The sequence below is a fragment of the Lathyrus oleraceus genome, chromosome 3 (assembly GCF_024323335.1).
Source record: "Lathyrus oleraceus cultivar Zhongwan6 chromosome 3, CAAS_Psat_ZW6_1.0, whole genome shotgun sequence".
NCBI classification, from domain to species: Eukaryota; Viridiplantae; Streptophyta; class Magnoliopsida; order Fabales; family Fabaceae; genus Lathyrus; species Lathyrus oleraceus.
Genome location: NC_066581.1, coordinates 308,502,198 through 308,526,880, shown reverse-complemented (window position 1 = coordinate 308,526,880; position 24,683 = coordinate 308,502,198). Strand labels below are relative to the sequence as shown.

Genomic DNA, 24,683 nt, shown 5'->3' with positions numbered 1-24,683 from the left:
CCATTATCCACTTGTTAGCATAGGTCACTTTGCACACACAAAGCTTTCTCTTGGGCTACCTTATAATGAGACCCTTTATTTCTTGCTTTGTTATCTTGTGAATATCCATGTATATCACCATTTTAAAATCAAAAGTAATAAACCATTGATCCAATGTCAAGTGGCATTTTCTTAATCAAACTCAAAAACACTATAAAAATATCATTAGAATTGTGCACCACAAGCCTTAAGTGGTGGGGAATGAGTAAGGATGGAGCTTTCCTACCCTTACTCTGAGTATTTTGGACACAAGACGCTTGGCTTGTTTGTTTGAAATATTTGCCTTCGCCCATAGTCTTTAGTGCAATTCTAATAAAAAACATCTCTTTTCAAAAAAACCTAAAACAAACACAACCCCATCAAGCCTTATTTTTGCGCCTTAGGGCATCACTCCGAAAACCCTTCTTCAAGGTAAAATCAACCAACACACAAATATTTTCTACTCCGAACAACGCAACTCTGATTCTTCATCCCCCGATGAATGATACATAGGCACAAGGGCCCTAATCCATGGAGAGCACAATAATAAAAAATCCAATCTCATTTTTCCCCATTTTTAATAATGATAAAGATAAACTTAAAAAAAAGATAAATACTCACGCACGCAGATATCTTAAATGGTTCCTATGGAGTACCATGGACGTGAGGGGTGTTAATACCTTTCCTTTCTGTAATCGACTTTCGAACCCATATTTGGTTGTGAGACCAATCGTTTTCCATATACATTTCTTTGTATTATCTATAACTATATATAAAGGGGATAGGTGATTTTGGTATGGCCTTTTTTTTTCTTCCAATTTTATCCTTTATCAATTGTTACAATTACTATCAATTATTAAATTAAAAAAAATACAAAAAAAAAACTCATTTATTAAATATGTAACCTCCATGAACACATCAAATAACTTCCTGCAACACATCAAGTATACTAAATAACTTCCTCCAACACCACTATATATGATAACTGCATATTTCAAAAATAAAAACATTTTTTTCTTTCTCTCTCCACGCCAAAGTTAGGAGAAAAATTCATAATCATACCAACCCCACATTTGCCTCCTTCCTCTTTTCCTATATATCTCTCTTCCATAACCAAATCATTTTCTCAAATTCATTTTGAAATAAGAGGTACGAGTGTGTTTGAAATGAATACGAAAATTGTTCATTGATTTAACTTTTTGATATATGGAGGATTATGTGGTTTAGGTTTTGATTTCTATTACTCTTTTTCTGTGTTTTATCACTTACTTAATTTGGCCTAAAACGGATTGCAGTGTCTGTTTAAATGGATGGATTGAGTGATGGGTGTTATATTAAGATGTGTGAGGTTAGAGATAGTTGTTCTTATTGTCTAAGGTGAAACACGGTGATGTATTTCTAAATATGAAGGATATGTCATCAGATCAACTTCCATTGTTGAATTTTTGACTTAATTAATGGTAATTGTGAAAGACGCAGAAATCAATTGAATATTCATGTAGCTTTTTATAAGGACTGAAGTTATACTATGGATATTTTGTTGCAAAAAAATGTCATGGATTGTGTAAAATGTGATATCTTTTTGTCATAATCTTGATCTGATTATAATTATAAGGATTCATTGTAGGTCTATTTCTTATGTCCTTAACTGACTTGCTCAATATTTATCTGTTGCAGGGAGATGTTTTGAAAGTGAAAGTAAACAAATTAACATCAATAAAGACCCAGCTCCCATACTCATATTATTCACTTCCTTATCCTGCACCCAAAAAAATACAAGATAGTGCAGAAAATCTTGGGGAAGTGCTTCGCGTTGACCGCATTGAAAATTCACTCTATGTGGTCAGTTTCACATGTTAATTCTTGAATCTTTATCAATTTATAAGAAAGGAATTCTTAATGAAATATATAGCTTTGGAAACATTTAACCTCGAATTGGTTAGCCACCATGTTTGAAGGGTAGTTAGTTAATGGATAATCACTCTTTAATTAATTTAATTAATTATATTTAATTGATTTAGTGGATTGTCATGTCCACAGCTTCTAGAATCATATTGGTTGTTATATTTTATGAAAAATGTAAAGGAAAACAAGAGATCAAATGACTGCCACTACATATTTTCTTTTAAAAGAAAACATAATAATAATGCAAAAAATAGTCAAAACCTATAACAACATACAAAATCACCTCTCTTAAATTTTGGAATATAAGCTTCCAAATTTATGGTATATATAATAGTCATAAGAGAGAAGCTTACCGATAAGAAGATTTCCTGCTGCATCTATTGTTGCTGTCATTGAAACTGATAAGTTATGTTCATTTTCGGATGATTCCAAACCAGAAATAGATGGATGGTCAACATAACCTGCCTCCATCAAGCCATGGTTCAATTGAAGAGAATTGAAGTTCTGAAGTGCGAGTAGGTGACCCTTCACGCCAAACAGAATAAATAAAATAATACAGAAAACAATCAGACGACAAAATAAATTGATCAGATCAAAACATTTTATTCATTTTAAAAGGTTTAGTTTTACTCATGATACGACAATATTATATTTGCATGACCATGAACTTATAGGATCAACAATCCAAACATTTTTGTTTCGGCACCGACATGTTTTAGATGAGTGGCTAGAATGCCCTAGCAGGATTTCAGAATCCAAAAGTCAAAGCCAACTAATATCCTGAAAGTCCTATGACATAACAAAACTCAAAATACAAAATCAAGTAAGACTATGAATTGAAATTTAAAACCATCCCACCTTTAATTTTAATTTTGGAGAGAAGCATTATTGTAGAAAAATGAAAGTTTAGAGGGAAATTTGAGATTTGAATGTTGAGAATGATTTTTCAACAGAGTACAGATAAACAAATTCCACAAGTGCGCTTTTATGATCATCAGCGAATTGCAGATGTGTTAAATAATGAACGCAACTCCAAAACAATGCTCACACAATTCTTTGCATTGAATCTACGAGATCCACAAGCAAGAAAGTATCTGTATAGAGAGATTCCAGAGCATTATTGTTGGAACAAGCGGGATATGGAATGGCATCGTAGGCGATCAACAAGAAAAGTTATCGGGAGAATCTATACGGTATCACCTTCAGAGGGAGATAAGTTTTACTTGCGACTGTTGTTATCGCATGTCACAGGTCCAACCAGCTGGGAGTATCTTCTTACAAATAATGGCATGACTTTCAGTACATTCAAAAAATCAGCCGAGGATAGGGGATTTCTAGAGACTAATCATAGTATTCGTGATTGTTTGGTTGAGGCTACGAGTCTCCGAATGCCATATGCTTTACGAAGGTTATTCGTGACGATTTTAATATTTTGTGAACCTACTGATGTTAGAGCCCTTTGGAATGAGTTTTTTACACATATGGTAGAGGATTATCAAACAGCTAACAATGTTGTGGAATCAAACTTAACTAATATGTTGTTGAAGGACTTGAATGAACTCTTAAACCTGCACGGTAAAAAGATTGATGATTATGATCTCCCATCTTTACCCCCTAATACAATAGACAGAGGTGCAGTTCCAAGTATCATACAAGAGGAGTTAGCGATCGATATCCCCAATGAAGATATTGAATCTATTGCTATGTTAAATAATGATCAAATGATTGCATTCAACACCATTATGAATGTAATTGTTCAAAAACACAGTGGAGTATTTTTTGTTGATGGTCCAGGAGGAACAGGTAAAACATTCCTTTATAGAACATTAATGGCAAGTTTAAGAAGTAGAGGAGAAATTGTCTTAGCAACTGCATCATCTGGTATAGCTGCAACATTGTTACCCGATGGTAGGACTACACACTCTCGATTTAAGATACCTATTGATATTCAACCGAGTTCCATTTGTGGTATTGAAAAGCAAAAGGATCTTGCAAATCTCATTAGAGTTGCTGCCGCAATAATTTGGGATGAAGCACCAATGACAAACAAAAATTGTTTGGAAGCCTTAGATCGATCATTACAAGACATTTGTAGCAACAGTGCTCCATTTGGTGGAAAAGTTCTGATCATGGGGGGGAATTTTCGTCAAGTCCTTCCTGTTGTAAGAAAAGGTACTAAGGCACAAATGATTTCAGCGTGTATTGTTCAGTCTCATTTATGGAATCATACCAAGATTTTTCATTTGCGTCAAAATATGCGATCATTGCATGATCAAGAGTTTGCAGAATTTCTTATTCGCATTGGTGATGGTGTCGAACCTACCAAACCAGATGACATGGTGAGGTTACCTTTACATATTGCAATCCCATGGGAAGGTGAACATTCCATACAAGTACTTATCCAACATATTTTTCCTGATCTAGAATTGCATGGTTGGGATGCCCCATATATGGTACAAAGAGCTATTTTGACACCAACAAATGATGATGTCCAGAAATTGAATGATATGATTATCGATCAGTTTCCAGGAGAAGAACATAATTTATTATCGTTTGACGAGGTTGAAGGAGATAATCATGATTTATACCAGCAAGAATTCTTAAACTCAATTGCACAAGGTAGTTTGCCACCTCATATTCTAAAGATAAAAAAGGATGCACCATTGATGTTGTTACGAAATCTAGATCCTAGATATGGATTGTGTAATGGGACCCGGTTATTATGTCGTGGTTTATTTATGAATATGTTGGATGTGGAAATCCTGACAGGAAGCAACGCAGGAAAACGTGCTTTTTTGCCTAGAATTAAAATAAAAACATCTGCAAGTGATGGACTGCCTTTTGTCCTTAGTAGAAAGCAGTTTCCTGTGCGACTAAGTTTTGCAATTACAATAAATAAATCACAAGAACAAACCATTCCAAATGTTGGAATATATCTTCCACGACATGTTTTTAGTCATGGACAGTTATATGTGGCTTTATCCAGGGGTGTTTCACAGACTACAACAAGAGTTTTAACCAGGGAAGGAAAATTGAAAGGAGAAGATGGTGACTACACAAAAAATGTAGTCTACAAACAAATTCTTTTATCGCACCCGCAGGTATTTATTAAGTACATTGAAAAAATTGCTCACACGTTGATTCCCATTTTGGTTATACGACATACCAAGCTTATATTGTATTTTATTTATATCATAGATAGATAATAACTAAATATAATTTTCTTTTGCTTTAATATACATCCAAACTAGAACACGATGAAATCTTCCAATTATGTAGGGAGTTGAGACGAAAGAATGTTGAAACTTGCTTCGACATGAAAGTAAGTTATACTTAATCATTTATTTTATGCTTTTATGTTAGATATAAATGGGGTGATAGTTATTCTCACTATTCTTATACAATAAATTTTAGATAACAGACTTTGAAGATAAATGGAACACGTGGAAGGATGAACAAAGTATTTCATCCATCGGCAAACTCGACAATAAGGTGTATTTATCTTTTCCGTAATACGTATGGAAAAAATTCTTGCACTTTCATCACTCTTTCACTAACATTTTTATCATCCTCATTGAAACAGGTCAAACGTTTGAAAATTTACTCCATCGGTTGGAGCTCCACGGTGATAACAGATAAAACACAACTTTGGAAAATGGTGAAAAGAGAAATAATATCTCAAAGGATGGAGAGGTTTTTATTTAATTCATTTAAGAATATATTTACTCTAGATTATTTTTGAATGCATGAATTTAACTGCTATTTGTGGTTTATATAAATAAAACCATGTATATTTACTAAGTCCATTGTTTTCCTTATTTACCAGAAATTCAGGTAATTCAGAAACAAGTCATAATTGTTGTTCTACGAAATCTAGACTAAAACAAAGTATCTCCATTCTCCAGGTATTATTTGAGTCGCAATAAACCATATTATATTCAAACGAGTCAAGTGTTTTGAATGTATTTCTTTTATAATATGACATTCCATCATGTATTTGTAGTTTTTTAAATCTCAAGAGCGCATTGATAAAGGGATGTACGAAGAATTGATTCGAATCTTTATAAGGTAAGCAAAAGCTATATTACACTACTTACTATTATTTTTACTATCTTTTTCTTTAAAAAAAGTCTAATTTAAGAGTCTTACATTTTTTCTTTACTACGGAAAAAAATTGCAGGGAAAAATAAAATACTTCGAATAGAGATTTCATGTTCGGCATTCCTCTTAAAGAACGTCATTGATTACACAGTATCAATATTACTTTGCATGTTTCGATATAACTTTGAATATCTTTATTTACCGTTTTCAAAATATATTAATATTATTTTTAATGCGACCTACAGTAAAAAGCTCATAAAAAGAAAACAAATATTTATTTTCCTCTACGCTGTGCACATTAAAAAAAGCGGGCAGACGGGCACGGGAGTGCCCGTCTGAACGCTAGTTTCTTATAAGGGTTTTATAGTCTATTCTCCCTTTCCTCTTTAGGAATAAATAAAATTCGATGGCGAATCTGTGTCATTTGAGTCGGTTTTTTTCGCAATAGTGACAACCCTACTATGGGCGGAAGATGTCCTGAGTTTCCAATGCCTGTCCTCTTTTGGGGCTCTAGAAAGCGTGCTTTCTTCTTTATGTTATCTCCTTCAATCAGACGAAATTTGAAGGCACCCCACCATATATTTACTTGCCAATGTATCATTAGACGACCGGCTTCATCAGGAATGTAGCTTGAGGATGATCATTGAAGCCTTAGGACCCCATAGTTACCTTTCTTGAATGCTCTAATGATTTGCTTTCTCATCACTAGGGTTGAAACGTCTCGTTTTACGTCTTACTATGAAGTGGATATTCACCTAAACTGGTCAACAAGTGGGCGACGATTGTCTCATGTGAAATTCAGCCTCGTGGTCATCTCCCTTGGGATCTAGGAAGATGGTCGGATGTGCATGACGCTCCTTGAGAGACTTTCCTCCTCGACCATTAGTTTGGGCTCATATTGCTTTTCCTATCTAGTCTTTCCTTTGAAAAGTTGATACTTGTCACAAATCTGAGACTGCTTCCGACCAGTCCCTAAACGGATGATGGTGATGAATCGACAGTGTAAATCTTTTTACACTGACAGTGCATAGTAATTAATATCTCTCTCTCTCTCTCTCTCTCTCTCTCTCTCTCTCTCTCTCTCTCTCTCTCTCTCTCTCTCTCTCTCTCTCTCTCTCTCTCTCTCTCTCTCTCTCTCTCTCTCTCTCTCTCTCTCTCTCTCTCTCTCTCTCTCTCTCTATATATATATATATATATATATATATATATATATATATATATATATATATATATATATATATATATATATATATATATATATATATATATATTAATTACTATGCATTGACAGTGTAAAAAGATTTATACTGTCGATTCATCACCATCACCAGTTTGCATTAGTTTATAGGTTTATAAAATAAAAGTCAAACTTATTTCAATATCCAACGTTTAAGATTAACAGATAGTGTAAAATCCTTTAACACTGTCAATGTATTTCAATTTATATATATATATATATATATATATATATATATATATATATATATATATATATATATATATATATATATATATATATATATATATATATATAATTTAATGAAGATGTCCCCTCTTAAAGTTGAAGTACAAAGTTATTTATAAAATTGATTATCTTGAGTTCAGTAAGTAGATTAAGCAAATGGCTTGAATGTGAGGTTTCATTCTATTTTATATAACTTCATAGTATTGACATTGGTACACCTTAGCAACTTAGAAGAATAACCACCCCACATTCTCAATTATTTAAACCTCTTGAGAACCGCTTAAGCTTCATGGTGGGTTAGATTGTAATTATTCTTTGGTTTTAATAATTTTCATTTCTAAGCCTTCCGCATAAAAAAAAATTAGTTATAATTTCCTTTATTGTAATAAAACTATAATAAATTTAAGAGATTAATTATTATGCACGGTAAGTATAAAAAGATTTACACTGTCAATTCATCACCATCATCCGTTTGTATTACTTTATAGATTTTTAAAATAAAAGTCAAATTTATTTCAATATCCAACGCATAAGATTAACTGATGGTGTAAACTCCTTTTACACTGTCAGTTTATTTCAATTAAATCATAAACTTAAATAATTTTTATAACAAAATGATTATTCAAATAAGGGCCAAATTAGTTTTTTTAGAAAGATGAAAGGCTAAAGTTTCCTCAAAAATGGCTAGTTTCAAATTAGTATAAGAAACTCAGAATTTTAGAAAAATAGAAAACTCACTCTCGGAGGAAATGGCAGTCGCAAAAGCCTGAGGGAAAACTCGTTGTGGTCTTTTTATCCCCAAATGAATCAGTTTCTATGACAAATTACACCATGAAATGAGAGAACTCATGACAGAGAAAAAGAGAGAGAACTCATGACAGAGAAAAAGAGTTATTAAAGAAAGAGGAGAACCATAACATATATTCGTTGAAAAACTCATTAAAGTTATAAAGATATTGAAGAGATGACCTATTTAGTTCAAGGAACATCATGTGCAAAGGATAGCTTAAAATCTGTCCTCTTTTCAATTTTGGATTCACGCAATTGGAGGTAGAGAGAGAGGAAGAGTGGTGGCAATAAACTAGGGTTACATGAGTGAGGGAGATGGAGTTCATGTTTTCTCTTTTCTTGTGTTACTAAAAATTGAAAGGGAGGTATTAAGATTAAACATAAAGTTTTGTTTCAAAAAAAATTGTGATAAAGTTATCTTTAGTGAATAAAAAAGAATACAATGAGTACAGAATTGTTACAAATAATTGCGGGTCAAACCGCCATTATATACGGTAAATTACACAATTAACTAAACTACTGTTATTTAAAGTCTATTATAAAGGTTTTTATAACCGCCATAATAAAACTAGCACAATTTCCAAGTTTTTTGTAGTTAAAGAAAATCACATCGTAAAACTTTGTTCGTAAGTAATATAGAAAGTCCATTCTCTAATCCATAATATTTTTAAATCATCAATTAAAGGTTATATAAACATCAATTCTTGATGTTGGATTCAACGGTTCCGGAAAGAGAGTTTAAAAACATTAGATTTTTGTCATGCACATCTAAGGAGAAAGTTTGAAAAAGGTAATAATGATAGGTCAACAAGAATATATCGATGTTAATAGTTTGATATATAGAGTAAAATCATAAGAGACAAATCCAAGTCTAATATATTTGTGTTTTGTAGCAAATTCAAAATATATTCGATAAAAGTGCTTCCATGCTTCATCTGCATATGGAGGTTGCAACATGTTTAAATTTATTTTATTTGTATAATGTCATGTAATTCTATTTGAAGTAAGCATTGGTGCAAACATTCAATGTAATCTTAGTATTATTTGCAAATAAAACATGGGTTTGATTACAATTGTTTTTTACTTACTATCAATGGTTTTACTACAAATACAATATACCTTAGAGAGCAAGTTTGTTTCCGCAATATGATCGATTAAAACTTCAAACTCAAACAAAAAAACAGGATATAATCAGGAAATCCATATATTCAAGTAAAATCAAAGCCACTTAGAAGAAAAATTCAGAATTTTCAACACAAACAAATGTAGGACCTACAAAGTAAAACAAGAACGCATCCTCTCTGCAGATTCCAATATGACCAATGAAATAAATGAACCAAGAAATTACAGGAAATGGTGACCACACATTGAAGCACAAAAACCAAACTCTCCTTGGATCAATTTTCATGGTAGTATTCCTTCAAAACCCAAATTCAATTATAGTGTTCTGGATCCAAATCTAACTATGTTTCCATTGTATAAATTGGAAGTACACTCATTTTGCCTATACATAACAATCATTAATTTAAAAAATCTTGAGTATAAGAAATTGAAAGAAAAGAATTGTGTAAAGAATTCATACTTTACTCATTAGTTACTCTCATATATATATATACAACCCAGGTAATCCTAAGTAAATCTAAATGGAGTGAGTCAGGCAAACAACTTTCCTATAAACTCTCCACTCATTAGTTGAGTGAATAATGGGTCAATATCAGATTTTCAAATCATAATAATTAAAGAAAATTAAATTCTAATTATTATTATTATTATTGATATCCTCCCGCAAGTTGTATGGTCTGAATGAGAGATGCAACTTGGATAGTAAGTAATCGAACTGAGGACGAAACAGAGGTTTGGTTAGAATATCAGCAAGTTGATACTCGGTAGAAAAAAAGGATACGCGAAACTTGCCATGTTGAACATTTTCTCAGACAAAGTGGTATGGTAAGGCTATATGTTTCACCCGAGAGTGAAATACAGGATTAACACTAAGATGGGTAGCACCGAGATTGTCACAATAGATGACTGGATTAGCTGTTGGAGTGTGCCCAAGTTCGGTGAGTAGGGAAAGGACCCATAGCAGCTCACTCGTCGTGTCAGCCAAGGCTTTATATTCTGCTTCTATGGACAATCGAGCAACATAACGTTGTTTTCGAGAGCTCCAAGAGATGGGTGTGCTGCCAAGATATAATAGGTAGCCAGTGGTAGAAATATAATCATCCTTGTCGCCCGCCCAGTCCGCATCCGAGTACGCGTGGAAATTTAGTGGGGCGGTCGCCGAGATGAAGACACTTTGTCACATGAACCCGCCAAGTATCTGAGCACTCTTTTGAGTGCAGTCCAATGCGTCGTTCTGGGGTTCTGCATGAATTTGGCTAGTTTATTGGTGTTGAAGGCAATGTCTAGGCGAGTAAGGCTCAAGTATTGGAGGCTGCCAACGAGCGCTTGATACTCGGTTGGGGAGGGTAGGAGATTGCCTGAATCCTTGAGTAACTTATATGTGGTAGACATTGGAGTGGATGTTGGTTTCGTATCTATCATGCCTGATTTATGTAGTAGTTCAGTGATATATTTCCTTTGTGAAAGGAATATACCCGTAGTAGAGGGAATCACTTCGACCCCTAAGAAATAGTTAAAACATCCAAGATCTTTCAAAGAAAAGCGAGCGGCAAGGGTGTCGATGAGTGTGGAGACCTCTACAGGAGAACTCCAGTAATAATGATATCATCAACATATACTAATAAGTATAATGTAACTCTTAGTTTGTGGTGGATGAATAAAGAGGCATCAGAAATGGAGTTGACGAAGCCAATGGATAATAATATTAAGAATAAATGTTGGAGAATAAAATGTTGAATCTGATTCATCATCGTCGCTGCTGGTGAAGAATAAATGCTAGATGTCTTGGAGAAGAGAAAATGTTGGGGATCATCGTTTCATTGATCTTGAGGAAGATCAAATGTCTGATATAAAACAAAAAAAAAGTTAGATAAATAAAATAATATTTAGTTATATTATGATTATTTAAGAACACAAACCTTGAACTCAAATAATTTTTTGCTCTTGTAATCCATCCTTGAGAACTTTTCTCAGACAAAATAAACGTCTTTTTAAGTTTCAAAATTTTCATATCAAATGTTTCATTATTAATTTTTAATATTTAGAATGCTTTTATAATGAGGGTTTTAGATTTCACGAGGATCACTAATGACAGTGTCTTGAGCGTTGATACTTATTAAATGGATGCCAAGGATTTGTTTAAGGACGGTGAAGAAACTGAATAAACACACTTATATTTTACCTCAGTTATTACTCAAAAACGAGATCAAATATGTTTCTTTTTAGAAAAAAAAATAATAAAATATGTTCCACCACAAACACCACATACCTCTCGGTTCTGTTAAAAACCGAGGGGAAAAAGTTTTTTTTTTTATAATTACATTGTTTACACATAATAACATATTTACAATGAATTCTAGGAGAACAACATATCTTTTCAAATTTATGATAAGTTATTTTTTCCAACTAAGAGAATTTTTTTTTTGAACTTGGAAATCATCCCAGAGAGATTTCATTATCTCGAGCAAATATGTTCTTGACAAATACTTTCACATGAAAGAGAACATGAAAAAGAAATGAATGATTGTGTTTATGAATAAATTTCTCAATGTTGTCAACCGAGGAAAGCAATAAATTTCTCAATGTTTTCTTTGATTGACAACATAGAAAGATTATTATAAAAATACAATAACAACATCAACATCATTATGTGAGATAGATTGCAAGGGTATAAAAAATGTTTTGTTCAAGACTGAAGAACATTTAAGATTTTTTCTGTCTCTCAATTCATCCCAAAGAATGATTCGTAAGACTTTAGAGCGGTTACGTATAAGTTACGTTTAGAATAAAATTTGATTAACAAGTTATTTTATAGTAAAATATCATAATCTAATATCTCGGTTATTAAATATAACCGAAGGTATAGATCATTCATTAAATATTTGAAAAAGAAAAAAGAAAAGAAAAGAAGTGCATCACTTTTAAAGAAATGAAAACATAAATGTTGTTGATGGGATTTGAAGCATGTTATGAATTATTTTTCTCCTCAGTTATATTTCTAAACCGATGAAATATGTGATATTTATTTTTAAAAAATAAAATATGACGTGTCTCGGCATTTTACCTCAGTTTTTTGTTGGTTGAGGAGAAAGATTTGTCATGAAATATATTATTTGTAGTAGTGATTGAAATAATTAAAAAAATAATAATCAAATACAACACAAGAGGCGTGAGGGATGATGCATGCTCTTAATGTTTGCATGACACTAAAGCATGCTCTAGAGGCAATGGCGCCTAAGAACAAATTAAAATGCATCCGTCAGTGGCGCATCCTTTATTTGACAAAAAAAATTGTTTCAAAAGTGATTAGTTTGGTAAATTTTTATAACCACCAGACGAGGGTATAGACCTCTCAACGGGCTAACTAGAAAGAACAATCCAACCCATCACGATTTATTCAACAATAAGGCCTGATACAATACTCATTAGTTATAATAAAGTGCAATCATTAGAATAAATAATTGATATAATATTAATTTGAATTAATTAATTAAATTTTTCCATAACAATATTCAACAATCTCCAACTTGGATGACTTTAATTAATCATTAAAATACAATAATAAAATGATTAGAATATCAATTATTTGCAATATCATCTTTAATTAAATCATTATAAGAAACATAAGATTTAGCAACACAGAAATTATATCCGATAGAAAAACAAATCATATATGCTAAATACATACATTTCACATAAGAATAATGAATATGAATTATTATGATTTAAATAAAAGAGTTTATAATCCAAGAATGGTCCAAACATCTTAAATTCCGTAAGACGTATGATTGTAGAATTTGGCTTCATCTGATACACATCTCATTAAAATAAGAATAAGAATAATAATTAAGCAATTAAATCAATAATTTAGACTCCCGCTAATCTAAAATATCAAATGACTTAACCAAATCCATATTGGTAATATGCTTTTAAAAAGCTACAATAGTTAAGCCTTTGGTTGGTGATCTGCAAACATATTTTTTATTGGAATATGCTCAAATAGAGCATGAAATTTGATGTCAAAATGCTTTAAGTGTGAAGAGCTCTTAGTGTTTTGAGAGAAATTCACAACAGCAGTATTATCGCAGTATATCACAAGTGATCTAGATATATTTTCACAAACTTTGATGTGAGAGATTAAGGTTTCCAACCACATAACTTAACAAGTAGCCTCATCATAGCTAGCGACATACTCTGCCTTCATGGTAGAGGTAGATGTAAGAGTTTGTTTAACACTCTTCCAATAATTAGCTCCCCATATCATCATAAATGTTAAGTAGAGAGTATAATTTCGGTTGTCAGGGCAACCTTCATAATTTAAATTAGAATAACCAATTATCAGAAGCTGATCAGGATTCTTATAGGTTTACTAATAATTTAGGGTTCCCTACAAATATTACATGACCTTATTAACGGCTTTCAAATGATCCATACTAGAGTCACTCAAGTATCTCTCTAAAGAAGTAATTGTAAAAAACAATTATGGAAGAGTATACACTTGAGCATTCATTAAATTGTTAACAGCAGAAGCATAAGATACTTTAACCATTTCAATGATTTCTTTATCATTTTCTGTGTATAAAGCCATCATGAAAAGTTCTATAACCAACAACGATAGATTTAAGGCAAACAACCATATTTTCATAACCAACACATTCATTCGAAGTTGAAATGAAAAATTAAAATTCTTCTCATGGAAGTTACATAACCACATATTTCAAAATTAAAATACGTCCAAAATGTAAGAAACAAATCATATTCCTAGCACATATACTTTAGCTTCATCTCTCAAACGAACTTAGCTTCAGTGTCACTAGGTTTCCTCAGGCTTCTGATCCTCTTACATATCAAGTTTCCTTTTTAGAAAGAAGCAGTTATCCATCTTGTGGCCATACTTATTACAGAACTTACAATTCCCTTTATAAAACTTTGTCTTAAAAGGTTTCTTATTAGGCTCAAAATATTGAGTCATTTTTCCATTTTTCTTGTCATTAGAATGATATTTTCCTTGATGATAGTTTTTCTTCATATCCTTTGTGCCTGAGGTAGAAGCAACAAATTGAACACTTTGAGATTTATCCTTCTTGAGAGATTCCTCTTCTTGGGTTACTATTCAAATCATATCATCAACAGTCCATTCAGCTTTCTGGGTATTATAAGACGTTCTCATAACTTAAAACTTAGGAGGCAAGGATTCAAGGATCCTCCAAATCAAAGTACTCTCTCCAATTTCAACCTTGAGAGCCTTTAACTTATTATAGTAATGTTCCATCTTCATTATATGCTCTCGCATCCCACTGACACCATCATACTTTGTTTTGTCAAACAGAGAAAGGTACTTACACTTCTTAGCTTTGTCAAAACGAGTGAACTTCTCACGAACAGACTTTAGATAATCCTTAGTACTCTCATTTTGTGGTATGCTTTGTCTAATAGATTTTTATAAAGTGTAACATATCACTTTAAGGCACACTTTGTTAGTGTTCCCATTTTTCATAAAGAGTCCTCTGAGATTTAATAGACGCACTAGTAATAGTGTTAGGCTTTTCTGTTCTCAAAGCCAAATCAAGATTGGTTATGGCCAACTAAAGTTCGAGAGACTCTTTTCGGTCCTTATAATTAGTCCCGTTTAGAGTGTTCACAGAGTTAGGACAAAAGATTGTCACAGAAGAATAAAGAAGCATTTAAGAGAATTATGTATGAAAAATAATTCCATGTATGTGAAGCCAAAATAATCCATAATAAAACTCTTTTACACTTTATACCTATAACATAAAGTACAATAATAATAGTAACTTATATCTCAATTCTAATATCGATAGGATATTTGAAAATCGGCGAATATAAATAAATGGGAGTAAATAATATATTATACCATAACAAAATTATGCTAAAAATAATATACCGATAGAATATAATTATTACTAAAATAATATACATCATAATTATTAATAAATAAAATTTTACTTAATTAAAATTTATATCAATATAATAATATATCAATATGATATAATTACTATCTTATATATAGAGTTAATTAGTAGTAAAATAATTATCAATCATGCAACTAAGATATAAGATTCGTGCAATTGTGCTTGCGATAGGCGAAGTAACATGAATTAAAATATTTATGTTTAATAGAATATGATAACATTTTATCATGCTAGTACATATTATTACATATACAAGTTTAAGTTTTATTTAAGTATGATTAATTGACTAGTAGAATATTACATATAAAGAAATCATTAAAATTGTATGAAGTACTATAGAAAATTTGAAAATAAATATTATATTTATAATATTTTTAATTCATTTTTTTTTAAATTAATTAATTAATAAGAGTAATTATACATGTTAAAATTTAAGAGAGAATAAAGATTAATAAATTGAAAACAAAATAAGGTTAAAAGACATGTTGCGCCAGAACTATCAATATGGAGATTCTAATAAGGAAAAAATAGTCTATCGGTCCCACTAAATTAACGAGTTTTTGGTTTTTATACTTATAATTTTTTTTATCTGAGTTCCTATATTTATTTTTTGTGTTAATTTTAGTCCCTAAAATCAAAATATACAGGAATTCTGCGGAATTTACTTGTAGGAATTAAAACCAAGACAAAAATAAGATATATAGACTCTGACGGAAAAAAAATTACAGAGATCAAAATCAAAAGCTCCTTAACTTACGCAATCAAAAGACTATTTAAGTCTTCTAATTAATATATTGTTGTTAAATATTATTATTATTATTATTATTATTATTATTATTATTATTATTATTATTATTATTATTATTATTATTATTATTATATTCCAACTAATAAGGAGGTCAGAAGTGAAATGCTTTATTGTCAGCCTACTTACCAACGAACCGCGGAGCTTACGAGAAAGTTAAACATAAGCCGACATTGTAAATAAAATGTAACTAAATAGCCACCACTAATGACAAAAATTGGATAGATTGTAAGAAAATAATAATAACAAATAAAAAACTTATGAGAATTGAAATATCTATGTTGCCACAATATGGATTGAGAGATGAAAGAGGCAAAGAAAAAAATTCTTATAAAGAAAAGAATAACAACTTTGTAACTTAATTTAATAATTTTGTAAATTTCTCTCGTAATAACATATACAAATTTAATATATTATTCTAAAGGTTAATGAATAGTATAACATTCATTATGAATAAATAAATAAATAAATAAATAATATATATATATAATATATATATATATATATATATATATATATATATATATATATATATATATATATATATATATATATATATATATATATATATATATATATATATATATATATATATATATATATATATATATATATCAAACCGTGAGAAAAAAAGAAGATAAAAGCATCATAGTGGCTCACTAATTAATATATCAATAAATTAGTTTTGAATCAGATATAAAAATTATAATTAATTTAAATTGTGATTATAAAGGTCAGCTATATTGTCAACAATTGAGAATAAATGGCAATATAAAATATATCAATAAATAAGAAGTTGTCAATAATTGTCATTTACATTTTTTTCAGTAAAATATGTAATATTGGCAATTATGATAAATAAAAAATTAATGTGAGTTATTGAAATAAAAAATTTGATGGCAATTTTGAAACTTTTGAGTAAAAGTAATGCTTGATTTTTTTTTTAACAATATTATACTCTCTCTATTTTTTATTATAAATCGTTTTTAACATTTCACACGTATTAAGAAATGTAATAACGGTAGGATAAAAAAGAAAAATTATGAAGAATTTTATAAAATTGTCCTTCATTAGTGATATTGAAAAAATAAATTGATATAATTGAAAGATGAGAGAATAATAAATATTTAAGGGTATAATAGAAAAAATAACACTAATGACTCATTGATATTATGAAACGATATATATTATGATCCAAAATATTTTCTCAAAATGATTTAGAATAAAAAACGGAAGTAGTACTACTACATTTTTTTTGTCACTATTATAAATAAATTTGACTATTTTGATATATTTGACAGTCAAATGTATCTAGTCCGTATATATTAACAGTTAAATATATCAAAAATGTCAAATTTACTTATAAAAGTTATGAGAAAATATATTATTTAAGAGATATAATTGAAAAAAGAAAATGACCACTCTTTGGCCATGCTTTCATCTATTTTAAATCAATTTCAAGAATTATATTGTAAAGAGAGAAATTATTATATTTTGGAAGTAATGAAAATTTTTATCCAGTAATGCAAATTCTTGGCATGATAGTGGAAAAAAAAGGGAAATTTAATAATCACACAGTAGAACGTATTTTACAGACGATGGTAAAATAAATAATCACATAATAACACAGTACATATATATACTTCACACACTATGATAAATAAATTAATAGTCATAAAATGTCTAAAATTGATTTTGATACCGATTGATAAATTTAAGTCGTAATAATAGACACATAATATAGCATATATAATTTAAATTATTACTACTTCCGTTTTTTTATTATAAGTCGTTTTAAAAAAATATTTTGTATCACAATATACATCATTTAATAATATCAATGAATCATGAATGATATTTTTCCTATTATATCCTTAAATATTTATTATTCTCTCACTTCTCAATTATGTTAATTTATCTTTCTAATACTATTAATGAAATATAATTTTATAAAACCCTTCATAATTTCTCTTTTTATACCACAATTATTATATTTTTGAATAAGTGTGAAAAGTAAAAAATGACTTATAATAAAAAACAGAGGGAATAATATATAAATTTGGTGTACTTGTACTGGTATTGTTGACTTTATTGAGGCAGGAAAAAAGACATGAGAAGTGTACTTCCCTCTTACTTATGGTTGGTTATTAGGCTTAATCTGACCTAACATGATAATTCAAATTTATAACCACCAGACGTAAAGAACTCTCAATGAGTTAACTAGAAGGAACAACCCAACTCATCACGAATTAATCAACAATAACGCCCGATACAATATTCATTAACTAAAATAAAATGCAATAATTATAATAAATAATTGGTATAATATTAATTTTAATTAATTGATTAAAACTATCCATAATAATATTCAACAAAGAGTTTTTTGTGGATTGATGTGTTGACAATATCTTGAGCGTTGTTACTGTATGAATATATGACATGAATTCAGTGTAGATTAACTGAGTAACTATACCTCTCAGTTCTTTTATAAAGTCGAGGAAAAATATTATTTCTTTTTAATGAAAAAAATAGGAACTTTCCCTTTGGCTTTATAAAAGAACCGATATAACATATTACTTGCAAAACAAAATGGTGAATGGTAAATAATTGACAGTAACATGTATTTTTTTCTTTTTCAATTTTTTAGCACTCATCATTTTCTTTGTGCCATACAATATTCAAGCAAAGGATTACATTCAAAATAATTTTTTCAAGATCTTGTACTGTGAAACAACATTGTTTGCAATTTCAATATATTTAGAAATAAATTTCTCAATATGGTTAACCGAGAAAAATAATAAATTACAAACTATTTTTTTTACTGACAACATAAAAAGGTTATTCAAGTATATAACAATGATTTTGCAAGAGATGGAAACAACAACAACAATATTATGTGAGATAGATCGAAAGACTAGAAAAAAATGTTTTGTATAAAGTTGGTGTTAGAAGAACAACATACCACATAAAAACTTGAAGATTTTTTCTATCTTGCAATTCATCCAAAAAAATAATGTGTACGAGTTTGAATCGGTTATATATGATTTAGGTTTATGTTGAAATTTACTGAACGAGTGTTTTTATAGTAAAATATGATTATCTAATCCCTCGATTATTTGAGAAAATTAAGGAATAGATCATTTAATTTACAAATATAAAATAAAATAAAATAAAATAAATACACATTTTAAAATAATAAAAACAAATTGCATTTGTTTGGATTTGAAGTCTATTATGAATTAATTTTTTCCTTGATTATATTCGAAAACTAAGAGAATATATGATATTTAAAATAAATAAAATATGATGCGGTCATACCTTTTTGTTTATGAGATAAAAACTTTATGGTAAAATATATTATTTATAATAGTATATTTCAATAAAAAAAGAATTTAAAGAAAGACAACTCTCGCATATTCTTTATAAATTTGTCTTCAAAACTAAATATAACGATCTAAAATGAACTCAATCTGTAATATTGAAAGTTAAGTTAACAAGAGAATCTGCACAACTATTCATTTTTCTATAAATATAAAAAATAATCAAAAAAAAAATATTTGTAAAGTGATATATACCCATTTATTTCATCTTGTTCGAATTTACATAGTTATCCTTAAAGCTTTTAATTGAGCGGAAAGTGACAACTACTTATAAGCATTTTGGGGAAGGCATGAACTTGACAAGAATTTATTAAACCACATGGTTTACATGTATAGAAACGATAGGTGCTCACTCTCATGTAGCTTCTTAGGCACCCGTCGGTGGTCATTATGAATCAATAACTAAGTTGGTTTATAAGTCGATTTGATAACGATGGAGTTAGACCCAATTTTTAAAAAGTTAAATTTGTTTCAAAACATTTATGTGAATTGGATTATACAAAATTGAACCGTCAATTTTAAAGGTGTTTGAGTCAATTTCTTATAAACCAAAATTTTATGTTGAATGTGTTAACTTTTTTTTTAATAAACTCAATTTATCAAAAAAATAAAATATAAATCCTGAAAAAAAATGTTACTTAATTAATCAAAAAATTAACAAAAATAATAATTAGATATACGTGAAGGAGAAATGTCATCCAAGGCGCAACGGAATTTAAAATTTTCTCCATTTAGTAATCTTTACGAATGGGCATGATCAGTGATAGAATCGTTACCTCTTGTGGCGATCACGAACGTTGAACGATGACAACGTCTCTACTCAGTCCACACAAACGGATTCCTTCAATCTCAGTGCTAGCTGTCACGAATGAAGGCTTTGAGTGAGAGAGATACGAAATTCAAGCAAGAGTTACAATGCTTCTACCCAAGGATTCTATTTATAAAACCACTTGGGTGGGCTTCAAGCTAAAAAGCCCACTTAAGTGTATTTTGGCCCATATCTTATAATATGCCCAAAATCACTTAAGTATTTGGTACCTTACCATATTTCGTATTCTACTTAAGTACACTGTACCTTATGATGTTCTATAATTCACTTAAGGTAACCGTACATTACAGTATTCCTTAATTACTCTATCTCTCATCAATTCGTCCTTTGTGTGTGACCCTATAGGTTTTCGCGGCGTTGACAATTATATTAAATCACGTATTTAACATAATAAACAATTAGCGGTATCTAGCAACACATCACTGCTACCCAAGACATAAAAATATCATGTGATCTGACAAGTCCTTCTGTGATAATAATTATGTGTATAATTACTCTTTTTCCCTTATGTCTATATTGAACACAAGGCCTAGACCGTGTCATCCTTGTCCAGTTCAATATTGGGCCCATAGACATTTATCCTGTTACATAGGATGGGCAAATTCCATCTAAGTCGCTCATGTCCCTCTACATGCTTCGTGGAGTACCCATCAACTGTCTTTATGGTTATCCAGTTACGGACAACGTTTGATCAGCAATAAAGCACTTGACTCTACATCTAGGGTCCATAGTGGTTTCAGGTCGAAGAGTGGTATACACCATTATCACCATGAGAATAACTTATGACACTTTGCATAACGTTCTATATAGTATTCTCATAGTGGGTCAATCCGGTATAAATATTACTCTTAATATTCATACCTATGTTTAAGACTTGATAACTCCTTATCCATGATCCATGAGATGTGATCATCAGTCTACAAACATAATAGTCTTCATGCTTTAATGTTATCCCACCTCACAATAAAGTTTGACTACGAATACTTTAAGAATAGTGTCCTTATGTTTAATGTGATCTCATGATTAAGTCATACTTGATACATTAAACGGACTATCTATTCTAGGGACTTTATTAAACAAACATAATAAAGAAAAAATATTTTATTATTAATAAATAATTCGATACAAGTACCAAAGTAATGGCCTCTAGGGCTTACACCAACAATATGTTCAAACTATCTCTAAAAAACTTTAAAATATACAAATAAAAAACGTCAACTCCTTATTAACCAAATTAATTTTTATTGATGTTTTAATAAAAGTATTTGTTTTCTAAAAAAAATATCCAAAGATATTAAACATAATAGAAAAATAGTACAAAATAGAGAAATGACCAATCAATATCCTCTAATTGTTATAAAATTTATAATAAGGCCTGCCACTCATATTTTTATCATAATGCCAAGACATAACATAATTATTTAGGCATTAATTCCCTTCTCTAAAAATATTTGACACGTCTAACAAATCAAAATTGTTTGTTAATTGATATATTAACTTAAAATTTATGGTTTAATGGTGATACTTGTCATTAGAAACATATCATTTTCTGTGCTCATAATTTTAATTTTCTTTAGCTTGCGTCTCTTTCTTTTAGTTTTTTTGTTGCCATTTTTTTGTGTTGATTGTGTTTTATATTGTGCCGCTTCTCAATTTTTTTTATTTGTATCCTAGATTTCCATTGCCATATTTATATATATATATATATATATATATATATATATATATATATATATATATCAAGATGTTAAATTTAGTAATATAACATCTTCAATAACTCTTCACTATATGTTCCTATAAAAAAATTCATCGTTGGACTAAAAGTTATTATCATACAGATCACACCTATTAAATTTCACACTAATAAAAAAATATTTGATATGTTAAAGAGAATGATAAAAATTAACGGTTTCCATAAAGTTTTGTAAGACATTCGTTTTTATGTATCTTGTTAACATGTCAAATGATTTTCAATTGATATTAAATTTTATAAACATGATTTACATGATAATAGATTTTAATCTAATAGTGGATTTTGTTATACGAATAGGCGGTAAAGAGTTATCGAATGTGTCATGTTATTAAGTTTGACACATTTATGTCATTTGATCCTGATTATATATATTAGATCTTGCGTTAGAGGTCTGCTGCAAAACATGAACAAGAAGAAGATGAAAATGGTATAATGAAATTGGCACCAATAAATTTCAAAGCGTGTGTTTACACTAAGCTTTAGGTTCGATTTGCCCCCATAAGTTTAGGAAAATTGGAGGCGAATGGGTAGTCCAGTGAATCTCCTCCGGGATACTTTGTAAACCTTAACATGAATCGCACATTCACATTAAGCATGTCAATCAACGATATTTTATAGAATAAAGTTCTCTTATTTATTCTCGTGCACTAGAAAAACAAAAGAATAACTTAGAAAAACAAATTTGTAACCACCAGACGAGGGTATAGACCTCTCAACTGGTTAACTAGAAAGAACAACCCAACCTATCACAGTTATTCAACAATAAGGCCCGATACAATATTCATTAATTAAAATAAAGTGCAGTCATTATAATAAATAATTGATATAATATTAATTTTAATTAATTAAGTAAAATTATCCATAATAATATTCAACAGAGTTTCTTATGGATTGATGTGTTGAAATATCTTGAGCGTTTTTACTTTATGAATATAGGACATGGATTCATTGTAGGTTAACTGAGTACCTATACCCCTTAGTTCTTTTATAAAGTCGAGGGAAAATATTATTTCTTTTTTAAATAAAAAATAGGAACTTTCCCTTCGGCTTTATAAAAGAACTGATGTAACATATTACTTGCAAAACAAAATGGTGAATGATAAATAATTGAAAGTAACATGTATTTTTTTCTTTTTCAATTTTTTACCATTCACCATTTTTTTGTGATACAACATTCAAATAAAGGATTACATTCAAAACAAATATTTCAAGATCTTGTATTGTGAAACAACAACATTGCTTGCATTTACAGTATGTTTAGGAGTAAATTTCTCAATATTGTCAACCGAGAAAAACAATAAATTATAAAGTGTTTTTTTACTGACAATATAGGAAGGTTATTCAAGCATATAACGATGATCTTGCAAGAGGTGGAAACAACAACAACAACAATAACAACAATGTGAGATAGATTTGAATACCAAAAAAAATATTTTGCATAAAGTTGGTGTTAGAAGAACAACATACAACACAAAAATTTGAAGATTTTTTCTATCTTGATATCTATCTAAAATAATGATGTGCACGATTTTGAACCGGTTATATATGAGTTGAGTTTAGGGGGAAAGTTAATGAACGAGTGTTTTTATAGTAAAATATGATTATCTAACCCCTCAGTTATTTGAGAAATCGAAGGAATATAGCATTTAATTTATAAATATAAAATAAAATAAAATAAATACATATTTTAAAGAAATAAAAATATAAATTGCATTTCTTTGGATTTGAAGTCTATTTTGAATTATTTTTTTCCTTAGTTATATTCGAAAACTAAGACAATATATGATATTTAACAGAAATAAAACATGACACGTTCTAGAATTATACCTTTTTATTTGATAGGTGAAAATTTTGTTATAAAATATATTATTTATAATAGTATATTTCAATAGAAAGACAACACTCACATATTCTTTATAAATCTGTCTTCGCAACTAAATGTAACGATCTAAAGTGAACTCAATCTGTAATAGTGAAACTTAAGTTATCTATAAATGTAAAAGATAACAAGAAATATATGTGAAGTGATATTTACCCATTTATTTCATCTTGTTCGAATTTACATAGTTATCATTAAAGCTTGTAATTGAGTGGAAAGTGACAGCTACTTATAAGCATTTTGGGGAAGGCATGGACTTGACAAGAATTTATTAAACTACATGGTTTACATATATAGAAACGATAGGTGCTCACCCTCATGTAGCTTTTTAGGCATCTGTCGGTGGTCATTATAAATCAATAATTAAGTTGGTTTATAAGTCGATTTCATAAAGATGAAGTTATGGTTTATAAGTCGATTTTTTTAAAGATGAAGTTACACCCAATTTTGAAAAAGTTAAGTTTTTGTTTCAAAACATTTATGTGAATTGGATTATACAAAATTGAACCCAATTTAAAGGTGTTTGAGTCAATTTCTTATAAACCAAAATTTTATGTTGAATGTGTCAACTTTTTTTTTAATAAACTCAATTTATCATACAAAAAAAATATAAATTTGAAAAAAAATGTTACTTAATCAATCAAAAAATTAACAAAAATAATAATTAGATATATGTTCAAACTATCTCTAAAAAAACTTTAAAA

The 24,683-nt window shown here is 29.5% G+C and overlaps 1 protein-coding gene across 1 annotated transcript; it reads left to right on the top strand.

Annotated features, from left to right (window-relative positions):
* The first annotated feature begins 1,324 nt into the window (after positions 1-1,324).
* On the top strand, positions 1,325-23,511 carry LOC127131008 (uncharacterized). Its single transcript, XM_051059956.1, has 10 exons — positions 1,325-1,366; positions 1,696-1,860; positions 2,040-2,097; positions 3,175-4,720; positions 4,775-5,024; positions 5,338-5,415; positions 5,507-5,616; positions 5,750-5,828; positions 5,927-5,991; positions 23,433-23,511. Exons 1-10 carry the CDS (start codon positions 1,325-1,327, stop codon positions 23,509-23,511), a joined length of 2,472 nt encoding a protein of 823 aa, XP_050915913.1.
* Positions 23,512-24,683: the final 1,172 nt, after the last annotated feature.